The 15,895-nt window shown below is 48.2% G+C and overlaps 1 protein-coding gene across 4 annotated transcripts in view; it reads left to right on the forward strand.

Annotated features, from left to right (window-relative positions):
• Positions 1-1,129: 1,129 nt before the first annotated feature.
• ZNF385A (zinc finger protein 385A) overlaps positions 1,130-15,895 on the forward strand; it is a 280,797-nt gene continuing 266,031 nt past the window's right edge. For 3 of the 4 annotated variants that reach the window (XM_029595142.1, XM_029595145.1, XM_029595147.1), the window contains exon 1: positions 1,130-1,529. In XM_029595142.1, the coding sequence (XP_029451002.1) occupies positions 1,520-1,529 (10 nt within the window). In that variant the 5' untranslated portion in view covers positions 1,130-1,519. Of the gene's footprint in view, positions 1,530-6,673; positions 7,180-15,895 lie in introns of those variants that run through there. The other variant, XM_029595144.1, reaches the window with a different exon arrangement.

The raw sequence follows: 15,895 nt of genomic DNA on the forward strand, positions 1-15,895 counted from the left end.
CAAGAGACAAAAATCCAAAGAATCAGAAAAAGAGAATTTCACTGCTTATGTTGTATGTGTGTGTGTATGGGGGGGGGGGGGGGGGGGGGAGGATTGGCAGTCTTGAGCAAATGTTAGTGCAGGGAGGCCTGGGCACGCTGCTACTCTCTGTTTCCTGCCTTCCCTTCCCTGCTTCCCCTGTTGTCAGACGTGCTCAGACACAGAAAAGGCCGGCGGCAGCTGCTTAGTATTCTGGGCACTTGCTGCTGCCTCACTCGGGGAAGGACAGAAGCTGTGTGGAGGACTGAGATCAACATAAGCAGAGCAACCGCATGCAAGTCTCAGGAGGGAGGGAGGGGATCTACCTGCTGCTCTCCTCCATATAGATGGCGGGGGAGGGGGGGGGCCATGAACCTGTTGTACCCCTCCAAACACACACGGGCTCCCCTTTCACTCTCCATAGTGAGCCACAGAGGTGTCTCCCTGTCTTCCCCCATCTCCCCATACGCTGAGCCATAGGGGCCGTCGTCCTAACCCCCTGCTATCTTGGAGTGCCGCGGGGAGGTGTCCTTTCCAGGCAAACGGAGCAGGACTGCCGTTGGGGGGAGAGGGCAGCAGGCCAGGGAGATTTTGGCACAGATCAGCCTCCTTTCTTCTCTCTCCCTCTGTCTCACCTTTCCCTCTCCACCTTGCCTCCTCCTTTCCTCTCCTTGTCTCTCCTTCTTGCTCCCTTTCCCCCCCTCATGCTGGGTCCCTCCACTCTGCTTTACTCTCCTTGTCACATCCTTTTCCCTGCCCCCTTCCCTCCATCTCTCTCTCCTTATCATACATTCCAGTTCCAGCTCCCCCTTTCCTCTCCCTGTCTCCCCTCCCTCTCTCGCTTTCCCCCCTTCCTCCTGTCCCTCCATCCCTCACCCTATCACACTCTGTCTCTCCATCTTCCCCTCCTCTCTCCCGGGCTTCCTCACGCTCCTCTGTGTGTGTGTGTGTGTGTGTGTGTGCATTGTTGCTTGGGTTTTGTGTGTGTGCTGCTGCTTTTTTGTTCCTCTTTCTATTGGGTGTCATAGTTTCCTCAGCAGCCAATGGCAGGGTGTGCCGAGTCCAGACCTGCCTGAAGGGTGTCCCCAGCCCCAAGAAGCCCTGCCACTTGTGATATGCGGCTGTCTCCCTCCCTGGCCTGCATCTTTCCTTTCTTCTCAGAACAGAACCTTCAGCCCGGTAGCGGCAGCCTTTAGCCCTGATTGAGAGAAGAGAGACACACACACTCACACACACACACACAGACACACACGAGGTTTTTTTTTTTTTTTTTGGGCTGGCGTGCGCTGGGTTTGCAGGAAAAAAAAAAAACAAACAGCCCAGCTTCCAAAGCGCTGTGCCTGCCGCTGCTGCCTAGAAGAAGCTCTTGGTGTTCGTTTCTTATGCTGTGTGCGTTTTATTCCAAATTCAAGGGTGATTCCTGGGAAAGAAGACGGGGATTTTTTTTTTTATTATTATTATTATTATTTTCAGCACTGGCTTTGGCGTTTTCGGGGAAACGATGATTTTGGGTAAGTGTGAAGTTTCTCTGTTGCTCTTCTCTGCCTCGCCGCCGCCGCCTCCTCTCAGCCCTGTCACGCTATTTCATGTAACGCGTGGGTCCCAAGACAAAATAAACCGCGTAAAGGGGGCTCGGTAATGACAAGAGTCTCATTGCAATTCAGGTCAAGCGAAAGCATGTTCTTAGGGGCAGGCAGCGTGCACCTATGCAAAACAGGAATTACTGCTGGGGGAAGGGGCGCCAGGATTCTGAAAAAAAATGTTTTGTTTTTGAGGCGAGGGGATCGTTTCCACTAGAATAAGCAACTGGAAGGTCCGTGGGAAGGAGCGCGTAACGGGCAAACTTCGTACATGAAGCATAACTTGTGCGGAAAGGTGATCGCGGCGACAGAACGTTCTTACAAAACAGGGATTCCTTCCATCTAGGCAGGGACACGTTGGGATTGTGTAAGAAGGCTGTTCTTGTAAAAGGATTTTGCAGGCACAGGGTGTTCAGCCCTGCGGTGTACATGCATTGATTTAGACTGCCCCCAAGCAGCCAGAGCAACCCGTCTCTAAAACTCCCCCGCTCATTTCGCTCAGTCTGCACGAATGAAACATTTAGGAGACGTGCAGCACCCGCTGTACTTCTGACCCCTTACAGGGGTGTTAATGCTGATGGTAATGACCCTTAAAACTTAAAGACGCGTTCCACTGAAGACGTTGACCACTTAGAGGAGTGTAACAGCGACTGCACTGACCCCTTAGAGATATGTTACACTAGGTGCACTGACCCCTTAAAGAAGCGTTACGCCGCGTGCACTGTTACATTGGCTGCACAGACCCTTTTGAGATTTTTAACAGAAGTTTTCTTCGATGGAAATGCAGATTTACCCCGTGCTGTATTGCTGTCTTTTAGGCCCCCCCAGTGTTTACCTCTCTTGCTGGTTCTCTCCTCTTCTCGGAAGGAGTCCCGCAGTCAGAGAGCGGGTTATAGGCACTAACAGGATTTCTGGGGCACTGTCTGTCCTGTCACTTCCCTTTCTTTCTTTCCAACGAAAGAGGCAAGCAGGGCGAGCAGTCTTGAGCAGCCGGAGGTATTAGGACCGCTAATCTCTTATTGCTGGCAACCCTTCCCCCCTTTCTACCCTCTGTGGCTCTCTCGGAGCTGCTTTTCTTCCCATCGGAGGCACGGGATACAGTGATTCAGTTTAATAAAAATAATAATAATTGTTATTTAGCCAGTGCTGTTAGCGAGCAGCTTCCCTGCAGAAGAAATCGTTATAAGGTCCCTGATTCAAAGTGTCTACATATATACGGTTAGATAAAGAGGGGGGTATTCTGTTGTGACCTTGCTTCCCATTCTAATACGCAGGCAAACACATAAGGAACTAGCATCTGTCATCCAGGCCTAATGCTATTATTACAATATAGTAATTAGACATAATCATCATTATAATGCTCAGAAATTATGTTGCCATTGAATGATATATACCCTTGTGACGCAACCAGGGCCAGCGAGGTGACTCGGCTCCTCCCAGCCCAGTAATAAAGCAGCAAGCATACAATTCTAGCAGGCAGGCCTGTGACAAGGATATTGTAGTCCATGAGCTTCTGAGACCACACAAGTCCTTTCTTCAGCTGTAGTGGAGTTGTAACAATTTTTACCTTGTTTGGGGGGGGGGGGAGGGGTGTGTGTGTGTGTGTGTGTGGAAAACTATTTTTTTACCTCTGTATAATGAAAGCTTGCAACTTCAGGGGGTGCTGCAGCACCCCTAGCTCAGCTGGTAAGGTCTGGAAAGCTCATGAATTACAGCGTCTTTTTCATCTGTACTGTAAAAGGCATCCCAGCCTGTTGAAAATCCTGGGAAAGCAAAGCAGCAGTGCCTTTCACCATCTGAGAAGTAGCAATTTCCTACCTTAGCAAGCATTCGTCCTAGAGTACATCTGTGAAATTATTTTGGGATATTTTAATTTTCCTTTTTACTGCCCAGCGGCCTTGCTGCTGGGTTGCTGCTGGACTCCTCTCCGCCGCAGCCCCATTTTGTCCTTCCCTGGCCACTGCAGTGATGGTCCTCGGCCAAGAGGCTAAGGCCACAGTTCTTTTGGAGCTCTCTGCACAAGAGCATCCTGTGCCAGCTGGTAGGTGCCAGCCAGGAGCCATTCCCTCCCAGGGTCTGTGAGCACACTCCGTCTCTCTGTAGCATCCCCAGCCCTGGTCTGCCAGGGAATCAAAAGCAGGGCGCAGGAATGTGACCCGGGACTTCCATGGCAGCACGCCTGCTGCTGCTGAGCCAATGGGTGGGCCCACCATTGCCATGTTTTCTAGTTATTTCACATTATTTTAATCCCACTCATGTTGTGATGCAGAATTATTAGCATGGGGGGGGGGGGGGGGGGGAAGGGCTCTGATGGCCAATCACAAAGCAGGGATTCTGCGGGGCATTTTATAATCTTTATAATTCTTGAGTCTGAGTACAGGGAGGAGATTTTCTGAAGGATGCACACCCAGCAGCTGAAGTTGTACTAGAACATCGAGCATGCCACATGGGTGACTAATGCTGAGTTATTTTTTTTTTACTTCTATCAACTTTTACCTAACATGGGGGTGTGCGGCTTATAATTTCAGAAAATCTCTGGGATGAGGAAGAACATTCATTGGGATGTAAGTCCATAAACCTGGACTGGCCAAAAGCCTCTCTCTAGGATTTGGATCGCTTGGACAGCCCTGCCTGTTGCTTTATCAGTTGTTCAGATAGAAAACAAATAGAGGTCCTGTGCGGCTCTGCAAGTTAGCCAGATAAACTTATCCCGCTGTGTATTCAGTGTCGCAGATGCACCGCTGCTGAATATACTAGACTATCTTAAATTTAACCAGTTAACTTTAGGGCAGCCCTGTGGGCTGACCAGAGTTAGCAGGATAATTCAGCTGGCTAACTCTGAATATCGGAATTAGCCAGATAACTTATCCAGCTAACTCAGCTAGCAGTCCCAGTTATGCCCCTGGAACACCCTGATAAATTCTCCGACTAGAATTTAGCCGGATAAGTGACTAAATTTTCAATTAGCCAGCTAACTTTCTCAGCCAACTAAATGCTTTTGAGTATGGACCTCTTCATTTTTTGGAGATATTTTTATACAGCAGCATGTTGGGATTTTGATATAATAGTTCAGAATCCTAGTAGTTAAAAGTCAGTTGCTGGGTGAGGAGTGAATGCTTAATAACAACTTTATGGTGTATATTATTCGCTAGAATCGGAAGTACCTGAAGGAAAACCTTTTAAGGGCCGATATCTTACCCTTTGCAGCATGCTGTATGTGCAGATAAGTGAGAAACTCTGAATCCCCATGCCCATCCAATATTGTGTAAGTGAGGGTCCTAGTCCACTATATAGTTATGGCCACCCTATATTGCATCGTCTCTGGTTATCTTTATCATGTGATGGGGAAAGGCTACTATGTAGTTAGGGGTGTACTAACCATTTTTCCCCATAGACTCAAAATGGGAAAAACCCTTTAGTACATCTGGCCCTTCAAGAAAGGAAAATTAAGAATGGAAATTCACTGTTTCAAACAATTTGGAAATACACCTGATTTCCTTTGGGATGCCTGCAGGAGTGGGTAGCCTTCCTGAGGAGAGTTTGCATGCTGTGTCTGAGGGTTCACACTCCAGTAATATTGAGCATTTTAGAAGCTTAACTCATGTATAGTAAATATCTCAGTATTTTATTGGGGATGCAATGAATGCATGTTCAGAGCAGAAGGGTTTCTAGAATTACAGTCGTCTCCTCCTGGTGAAGTGAGGAGTTTGGAATAGTGCAGTTAGGCATGTGGCACCCCGCCCTGCTACGGCACTTTTAGTCCTGCTCTCCATAACTTCCTACTGTTCTAGTACTGAAAACCAACTTTCCCCTATCTCCCTGCCTGCCCTCCACAGCTCTGCCAGTGCACCTCGGTCCTAGCTCTGCAACACCCCCAGAATGCTTCATGCATGCTGTTGCAAGTATGTATGTTTAAATAAGCTAGAATTATCTCACTATTAGTGCTGAGACCCTCACACACTGCTCTCCAATACACAGCAGTCCTGCGAAGAAGCTGATAATTATTTTAAGTGACTTGGAGGCACGTCCCCTGCCACTGAAAGTTACAAAACGCATTTCATTTAGTGCCTGAAGCCAGCTCTGAGCTTTGACCTGCACGGGTGAAAGGTCAATTCATTAACCCACAGTGGCAGCTCATCCATTAAGGGGAAAAAAATGATATGGAAAGTTCTTAATCCTGCGCTGTTTATGTGACTACACACTGCTGTCTGAGATGCTTATCGTTCAGCTTTGCACTTTACTCATTTGCTCAAAAAGTCAGTTACCCCCTAGGGACAAGTTTCCGGGCCTTCCAAGAGTTCTTTAGTTCACCTCATTTCCATTTGGGATTAAACTTGCCAAAGGCAACCTGCGGCCTCTGCTCCTCCTCCACCATTCTTTCCCTCCCTCGCCCCTGCTTCTTTTCTCATTCTCCCTGCCTGCCTTTTCTCCCTCTCCTCATTCTCCATGGTTCCCTCTCTATCTCCCTTCCCCTGCTTCTTTCTTTAGCTCCTGCAGGAGCGGTGACGTGCAAGAATCCCTGCACGGCCTCCACGGAGGGGAGAGAGGAACGAGGGTGTGCACGATGGTGCCATGATGAGAGAAAGAAAGAAAGCATTTAGGAAATAATTAAGTAGAGAATGACCTGATTAATCCGTGAGAGGGCACCTGGCAGTAATTCCCCCTCCTGATCCTCCTGTCTCCATGGCACAGGCCCGGCCACAGATCCGTCTCCACGTGAGGCAATGACCATCCCCTGTAACTAATCACTGGCACACCGTGCTTACAGCAAGGATGGGAAAGCTGTTCAACATTTTACTACACGGAACTTGCCCCCCTGTCTCAGCTGCAGGACTGTGCCTGGGACCTAGCATCTGCTTCCCTCTTGCACTTCTCCCCTTCTGTTTTGTTTTTTTTTTAAAAGAAAGCCTCTGACTTTAAAGCTGCGGAGTTTGCTGTGCGTGGCTTTATTTACGGTACACTTTTGAGCTTACGTCTCGGCACAGGAGATTGGCAGGTTTCTCAGGGCGTGGGGGTGGGTGGGTGCAGTTGATCTAATCTTCGGGTTGCCAGCCGGGCGGGCCTGGGCCACTTTGGAATGGACGGTGCCCGACGGTTACCTTGACAACAAGGAAGCACGCGCAGGCAGGACAAGCCCGTGCGTGCACGTGCTCTGTGGCGGGCGTGCAGGAGGTCGATCCCGGATGAGAGAAGACGAAAGCTGTAGTAGAAGCTTCTGGTTGGCTTGTTTTCTCCCCGTCGTTGCCACCTTTTGGTTTCCACCACTAAACGTTTACCGGTTAGGTTGGATGGCCAGCGAATTTCTGGCAAATGCTTTCCTGTGTCTACAGAGCCCAGCCTGGGGTTAGGGGGTCCTCTATGGAGCATGCCAGATGCTGCAGAAAGCCGTCCGTTGCTCCAATGTGTTTGTACCCGCTGTGTGGGAGGCAGCCAGCTACTGCCCGGGGCTTTCTTCCGATCGTTGACGGGGTGCTCTGAAACTGTGTGCGGGACTGCTTGTGAATTTTGAAAATACTTCGTGAAAATTGCGGAGACCAGCCCCCAGCTCCAGCCACGCTTGACTGTCACTAGTTACACCAAGGTATGAAAATTCCTAGTTAAAACATCTGGCTGAGTGGCTGTGAGCATAGCAGCTGAGGAAAAAGGGGGGGGGGGGGGGGTTGTTGGTCAAGAACATCTCTTCGCAGTAAGACCCTCTTGTATAATAATTTTAAATAAAATGTGTGGTACCCCAAGCGTAGAAGGTGGAGGAAGAGAGGAGGCTGGGGGACATGTAGCGGTAAAATAGAGTGGGGGGGGGGAGAGTCAGTTTAGACGGGAAATCAACAGGCGTTAGGGAAAGAGAAGCCATAGATCAGCCGGGGGAGGAGAAGGGGGCAGTGCACAGTTATGGTCTGTGAAAAATATGGCAACCCTAGCTGATGCAGACCTGGGGTTGTGTCCCATTGCATTTATATCTTATAAACTTGTAACTTCAGCTCTTTTTAGGGAAGTGGGAACTAGAAGCCCATAAATGCAAAACAGAGTGAAAGCAGCACTGACTCATCCTGAGCAGATGATCTGGAACCAGCAGGTGACTCTTCCAGCAGCGGGTTAGTACAGGCATATGGTTCTGCCCAACAGCACCAGAGACTTCCATTAGCTGGAAGGATCCTTTTGACAATTTCAAGTTGTTGTACTTCATCCACGCTGTGCTAGGATAGTTGGTAGCCTTAGCTTCTTGTATTTAAATCCAGATCAGCCTATTAGGATGAGTGTGGCTGTCAGGAAGACACCCCCCCCCCCCCCCCCACACACACACACACACACTCTCTTGGTATCTTAAAGCTAAAATGAAGAGCATCTGCTGAGGAAGTTCTCTTGAGTTTGTAAGATTTCTGTACTGTTTATTGAAAGGTCCCCTGGGTAGGGCACCACATAAAAACTGAAATATTATTGTCTTTATAAGCAGGGGCAGAGGTGCAGTATTTGACTGTGAAGTGTTCCCTTGAGTGTGTGCAGTGCTGGGATATATGAGGGACCCTGTATAATAATGTGGTATGTGTGTGTGTGTGTGTGTGTGTGTGTGTGTGCAGGGAGACTGTACAAAGGTTTGGTTGTTGGGCTTGGTGAACATGATGGAATAAGGGGCCAGAAACTGAAACAGATAATGGCAAAAACTTTTTTCTTTTATGGGGTTTCTCTCCTTCCCCTCTAACCATATGAGAAATAGCAGACTACCTCTGTGTCATTAGGGACCGGCTGAGCTGGACCTGGTTTTAATCTGTTCCATTTTCTCTTAAGAAAGGCACAACTACAAATCCCATAATGCAGTGGGGTAAAAAAAAAAATCCAGACTTGGTTCAGCCTGTTCACTGGCCCCCCCCCCACACTGAAACTCCACTGCAGGCTTAGCCTGTGCTTTAGCTCTGAATTCCCCTGAGAAGCACCTTAGCACGTGCACAGATGCGTGCGAGAATAGCATTAAAAGATCACAGATTTCTATGAGAACCCCAGACATCATGATCTATGACCTCTCTCCCGTAACGCTGTCTAATTCCCAGAGTAAATATATTCTTCCCCCATCCCCGGGGCCAGGGCACAGGTTGTCGGGGGAGGGGGGGGGATGCTGCCGAAGGTTAGTTAAGCCTGATGCCGCAAGGTTAGTCCTGAGGCATTGTCTCCTGTGCATATTCCTGCAGGTGAGCTCACTGTGGTTAGAGCTGAATGGAGCCAGCAGATCCTACACCTGCCGTGCTCTTTATTGCCAAATACATACAGTGTCATTGGGCCATAAACAACTATTATAACCATATATATATATATTTTTTTTTTTTAAACTTAGCTCCTCCTATCTGTCAAAATTAGATCAGTTACTTGAGATCTTGGGCTTTTTTTGATACAGTGAGGTTTATTAGGGATGGTCCTGGTTGAGGTGGGATGACCTGGAAGAATGCAGCGTGTCTAAAGGAGACCATGATGTTGCATACACCTGCTCCCTTTGGTCTCTCTCTCTCTCTCTCTTATTCTGGGTTTGCTCGAGCAGCAGCTCTACCCTACACACTCCTGCACATCTCAGTTACTGTGCAGACATCCTGCTGAGGGAAAATCCATGCTGTGTTTTCTTCTTTCGTTCTGCACCATCATGCGGAAGGACAGAGGGTGGACGAAGTATCACGGCCCTCCGTAACGGATTCCTCTTCAGCTTGGGTATTTGGGCCCCCTATCAAAATCTGACTCCCTAGGCGGTTGCCTGTGCCTAAATCTTGGCCTGCACGTGGGCACAGAGGAATGCTGATGCAGGAGGTCTGGCAGGAGGATCCAGCCTGGCATGTTGGGACAGATGCTGCGATAGACAACAGTGTGTAATGTTCCGGGCAAGCCTGCTGGGATGCTGCATGTTACAGTAGTGACAGTGTTGGGTAGCGGAGGGGGGGAGGAGGGATGGCGAGACGGGGGGGCTTAATACTTCCAGAAGCTCAACACGCAGCTTGCCAGCCAGACTGCCAGGAAGCGGTCCAAATGGGTTTCTCTTTTGCTCATTGTATATTTTCTCTGTGATCAATGAATGAAAGTAACTCCTTTTGGCACAGTAGTCCTTCGGCAGAGTGTGGCCCGGCAGTGACTGAGCAGCATGCCTATCAGAGTCACTCTCCCTCAGACAGGGGTCTCATTTCAGATCCAAAAAAAATGGGGTTTGGCTTGATGGCTCAGCAGCGGGCATTGAATGGGAGAGACCTGGCCCCTGCTCCCTGTGCTGGGGGGATTGCTGCAGAGGCAGTGCTCACAACCCCTCTTGACCATCCTTCAATGGTAACATCTGCTGACTAGGGGTAAGGGTTTCTTTGGCGAAGGTTTGTGCCTCTCAGCCAGAGGACTGCTTCTGTCCTGGCTGGGCTAGATGGGAAGCAAAGTGAGATTTAAAACAAATAAATAAAAGGTACCCTGCCTTCCCTTTAACAAAATGCAATGAACTTATAAATATGCTGGCTGCCCAAGGAGTTGGAGAAGCCTGTCTGGCCACAAAAGTAAATAAATGTCTCTTTAGTGGCCTTGTCCCTTCACAAATAGTGTGATGCTCGAATGGGTTTTTGATGCTAATCGGCACAGCAGCAGCACCCCCTGGATTTCCTGTTCTGGCGTATCAGGCTGTCATGGTCCAGGTGCCCTGTTTTCCTGTTCCTGTTTTCTTTCCCCGGTTTTGCCTCTTCTTTGCTGGAACCAGAAGTAGAGCTTCTTCTGCCTTAGACGGGTGCTGACTGCAGAATGGTGCTTGGGGGTCTCTCCACCCCAGATGGCTGCATGCATAGGGCAGGATGCTGCAGTATATACACCTGCTAGGAACAAATGTATTCAGTAGATATACTGCAGCGCTCAGACAGCAAACCACAAGCAAGTTAAAATAAGAGGTCTAATAATGAAAAATGGAAGGCATGCAAGGGGGTTCCACAAATAACAGCTGTTGACCTGACACTTGACCACCTTCCTCTCCCCCAGCTGTCCAGTTCTTAGCCTTGGCCTGTTGAGGCCTCAGTGTACAGGGTGGATGGAAGGTTAGGAAGCGCCCTAGATGGACCACAGAGATGGGCCACTCCCCTCACATCATATCCACGCCTGAATGTGTCTCTCTCCTCCCCACCCCACTCCCAACGGTGCGTATGCTCTTGTTGAGTCCTCTGCCCTGACCAGATGATGCACCGTCAGAACGAAGCGCTACCTCCTCCAGGCTGACGTGCTGTCTGACCCATGCTCCTACCGTCCAATGCACAGGCACGGCTTCCGATGCTCCCCCTCCTTCCTCCTCCGACTGAAGCTGTCATTCATCCGCCCGCACGGGGCCGCAGCTGGTGGGAGCACTAGACAGCCGCCCTCTAAACTTCCAGTGCTCCATGCAGCCATCTATTCCACCTAGTGCTGTCAGTGACTCTTATCAGTGCAATAAGGCACGCTCGCCTGTGCGCGCATGTTGATGCTCAACCACGTGCTCCTTTTTGTGAGTGCAGCTTTACTCCCAATTGAACATGGAGTTCGGTGCACAAAAAAATATGCACACAAGCGCGGGTGAAAAGGTGTGCACGAATTGGTAGTCTTCCATGCAAATGCCGTGTTAAGGCATTAGCTACTACTCCCTAATGCAGAGAGGTGCATAGGTTTCACGCATATCCAGCATACTTCACGCATATCCAGCATAGCTCTCTGCTTCAACGGCAGGGGAGAAGAAAAACAACCAATAAGGGCTGAATAACATAGTCTGGGTAAAACAAATAAGCATGGGTGTAGCTTGCTTATTGCGGCGGTTACTTCCCCTACTACCTCTAACTAATCAAGCTAGATATTTCACTTGGATGCAGCTCCATCACTGCTCTCTACATTAATGGTGGGGGTGGAAGGGAAATAGAACCAAAGAGCTAAGAGAAACAGATAAGTATGAGAGAAAAAAATGTGTGAAGCTTGCTGGGCAGACTGGATGGGCCGTTTGGTCGTCTTCTGCTGTCATTTCTATATATGTTTCTATATGTTTCCTTAGTGCTGGAATTGTAACTCCTGGTCAGCGGTAGAATAAAATTTCTGGGACTGGTGTTAGTCTGTTGGGTTGAACCTGGAGTTTGTGGTGCGGGAGGGGCCTGTACTCAGCCTTTATGTGCATAAAACGTGGCTTGTGTGCATGAATCATGTTTTATGTGTGCACTGCTGAGCATATTTTTGTGCGTACATGTTCCTACTGTGCCTTTTTAAACTCCTGATGCATTCGCTTGCCATTAGTTTACCGTATCGGGAGTTAAATGTATTTTTTTAGCGTGAATAAAGAAAATGTGCTAAAGTTCTGTGCACGTGATTTATTTACATCGGGCTCTCAGGGTGTCAGGTTATCATGAAAGAACAAGTGCTATTTTTCAAAAAAACAAGCCCAAAACATGTGAGATTGGTTGCAGGAGGTCTGCATGATGTGCACAAATTTTGCATTTACAAAATTTGCACATAGCCTTACCCTCCATTGCCGACAACAGGCTGAATCCATGCTTTTAGTTCACATTCCTCTTCCCACGCTTAGCAGTACCTTTTACCGTACTTAGCCCAGTTCCTTACTTCAGCCATAGTAGATCAAAACATTTAGTAGAGTAGCAGCCAATGACAGAAGCAGCAGGAAGGACAGGCTTTCTTACAAAGGTGATCTTCTGTAGGGAGAAGAAATTAAAAAAACAAAACAAAACATAATTAAATGAAATAAAAAATGGTGTAGAACAAATAAAAAAAAAAAAAATCCACCAGCCCCTCACACTCATTCCCTGCTCCCCACCCTCTCCAAGCACATCTCTGGCTCCACACACTCATTCCCCCCTCCCCAACCCCATCCCCTCCAAGCAGGTCTCCAGTCCCCTCACACTCATTCCTCCCCTCCTGATACCTCTTCTCTTTGACTGTAGCCAGCTGAGTGCTACACTCCCTTCAGCGTTCAGGTCTGCTGTGCTTCCTTGGGTCACCCAGCGCTGTTGCTTGCCAGGCGGGGTCAGACCACATAACTCCTGTGAGCTTTGCTGCTGCAATAATTTTGGGTGGACCTGCTATGGGCAGCAGCAGCAGCCAGTCACAGCAGCAGGGCACAAGTCCTGACCACCAAGCCCAAAAAAACCCCCGCCCAATAAGAAGCAACCTGCGAATTGAAGAAAAAAAAAAAGCCCAAACTCGTGGGAAATAAGCAAGGTTAGCAACATTGCTGGACATCTTAGCTGTGCCTTGGGTACTACTGGGGCTCTTTGCATAGGGTTTATGTTGCATTGCTAGCCCATTTGGGAGCCCAAAAAGTAAGCAACAGTAATATAAGTTTATTTTTTGTCTGTCTAGTCTAACCTTTTTGGAGATTCCTTTAAGCCAGCTGAGCCAGGCTTTTGTGCTGCAAGCCTAACTAATTAACCAGCGAGCTGCTGCTGCATGCAGTGTCTTTCCCCCTTGATGTCTTTTTTGTTTTCTGGGTCAGTCTCTGTACCTCTCTCCATGGAGCAGGCCTGTTATCAGGGACAAGCTGAGCCGGTTCTGGTTTTACTCCCTTTTGCAGCTGAGAACATGTGGTTTCAATTTCTGGAAAAAAAAAAAAAGGAAAACAGGACTACAAGTCCCTAGATTTAATGGGGTAAAACGAGGATTGGTTCAGCCAGATCCTTACTATTGCTTGGCATTCCCACCACCATGGGAATCCAAGAGACCCCAATAACCTGTGGTGCATGAAGTATCTATCTGAATGAAAGAGAGAGATTGCTAAAGTCGCATTAGGCAGACAGCATAGGTACTCCCATACTGCAGACGTCATGGAGAGCCAGCGTGCAGCCATTCCCTGAAAACCTCGGTTTTCCAGTGGCTGTTATCACAGGAGCAGGGATGTGTTTCAGGTGATGCCGCGGCACAGGACACATCTCAGGAAAGGGCATAGGGTGAACGCCCAGAGAATGCATGAGCTGGAAGAACTGTCACAGGGTGCACAGGGGTGGTAAGGTTACTTCTGCTGTGAGTACCTCGCTTTAGCTTGGAGTCTTTTTTTTCTTGTGGCCTTAGCTTGAAGTTTGGCCTAGTCTTGTGGCCTCCTTGTTCTGTACTCATAGTCCTGTATTTACCCTTTACTTACCCTTCTTACTCTTGCATTGGCTTTCCTAGTCTTGTATTTGTCCCTAGTATTGTGGTCTTCTGGTAATGTATGTTTGTCTGTCTTTTTGTTTTGCTCTTCTTCTGTCATCTTGTATTTTGCCATAGTATCGTGGCCTTCTGGATCTGTATGCTCTGCCCTAATTGCACTGGCCCCTAATATGTGGCCTTCTGGTTCTGATCCTTGTTCGTTTGTCCTGAGTCTCTCTCTAGTTCTGTTTTGTCTTGCTTCTTGGGAACCCTTTTGGTCTGTCTTACAGTAGCCAGCCCTGTCCTAGTGGGTGCCTTTTTTTTTAGCTATTTGGAGATCCTCCTTAAGTCCTGCCAGACATCAGAACCCGAGGATTCAACCTGAAGGGGAGGTTCAGGCAGAAGAATCCTGGCGCCAGTCTTGTTCCTGTTTGAGCCTGCTGTTCTAGGTTCACCCTGCTCCTGTCCTGGGGAGTTACCCTTACCGTCAAAGATGCGTCACTAGACACTTGCCTGCAGTGGAATTTAGCCAGTCTGAGGAGGTTCACCAGGAATACACCCTTCCAAGGCGACCAAAGGCCCCTCCTCTGTGGCCTAATTCATTATTGGGGTCCAAGATTAGTGTTCCCTACCCCTTTGAATCTGAAGAGGTTTTGATAGGGATACTCTCTGAGGCTCTGGAACACTCATCTCTGCTGGAGAACATTTTATTCCAGATTTTTGGACAAGTTGGGTACAACGCTCAAAGTCAATGTACTTAAGGACAAGGATCCTTGATCAAAAGTCTTTGGTCATCTTCAAATTCTAGAGATCCCAATTGAACCAGCAGCCATTCCAATCCATGCTATTCTGCAGGAGTTATGAACAAGAATATGGGATACATCGAATTCCTGTGCCCCAGTAGCAAGGGAACCAGATCTCAAGTACAGACTACAAAAAATTGGCGGGATACAGAGTGGTACAACTAGCTCATCAATCAGTAATAATGGACTCAGCTCTTAAAAGAGCAAAGAAAAGAAGAATAATTTTTAACACCCCACTGGGGAAGGATCCCAGGTTACTGAACAATTTTGGTAAGAAAGTATTCCAGAGTTCCACACTCAATGCACACATTTCTGCTCACCAATTCTATGTAGTTCTGACTGCATGCAAAAACTGAAGCCATTTCTTCCATCAAGAGATATCACCTTGGCATATCCACAGCCATGTCTAGATATGGAAGAGTGCATACGTCATATTAATCAATTTACTAAGTGTTTGACCCAATTGCTTTCTCTTTGTCAGCTTCCATAGGAACACATCAGATGGCTTGGTTTCGAGCCAGCAAGCTTACAGGACGATGTCCGTGATAAGTTAGCAAACGTTCCCTGCCTGGGAGACCACTTCATCGGAGATAAGCTCAGGGAAATGGTTGCTCATTTTAAGAAAAATAACATATGGCAGTCCAGTCTTTCTCAACGGACTTAGAGGCAACAGTTTACTTCACGCCGGCTGTACTATGCTTTTAAAAGGCTGTACTTCCAGGGATGACATTTCCAGCAGTTTCAAAGGTACCCAATCTCACCTCTGCTTCTGCAGCAGCAACAGCTTCTGACCCAAAATCGATAGTGCGAATGCCATCAGCCTAAAGCAGCACAGTATGCCCAATTCGACCATCCTACAAACCCAACAGCCATCCTCCCCAGTAGGAGGGGAGGATTCAGCCCTACCTGGAGGAATGGCGCAATTCTGCATACCTCTTATATTTCTTCCGACCTAGGGCTTGGAGGACAGAGCAGCAGATCACATGCTTCCTCACTGCTCGGTCTTCAGTCTGGATCCGTCTCATTCAGCACAACTCCTCCGGGAAGCGGAGTCACTTCTCGAGGACAAGCAGTAAAATCTGTTCTACCACAGCAACATGGCCAGGGGTTCTACTCTCCAATAGAACTGAGAGACCCATCCTAAATTTAAGAAGCCTGAACAAGAATCTTCATCGGATGACGTACGAGGAGAGATTGAAGAATCTAAATATGTACACCCTGGAGGAGAGGAGGAGCAGAGGTGATATGATACAGACTTTCAGATACTTGAAAGGTTTTAATGATCCAAAGACGACAAACCTTTTCCGTAGGAAGAAAATCAGCAGAACCAGGGTTCACGATTTGAAGCTCCAGGGAGGAAGATTCAGAACCAATGTCAGGAAGTATTTCTTCACGGAGAGGGTGGTGGAT

This window comes from Rhinatrema bivittatum, chromosome 3, assembly GCF_901001135.1.
Source record: "Rhinatrema bivittatum chromosome 3, aRhiBiv1.1, whole genome shotgun sequence".
In the NCBI taxonomy this organism is placed as follows: domain Eukaryota; kingdom Metazoa; phylum Chordata; class Amphibia; order Gymnophiona; family Rhinatrematidae; genus Rhinatrema; species Rhinatrema bivittatum.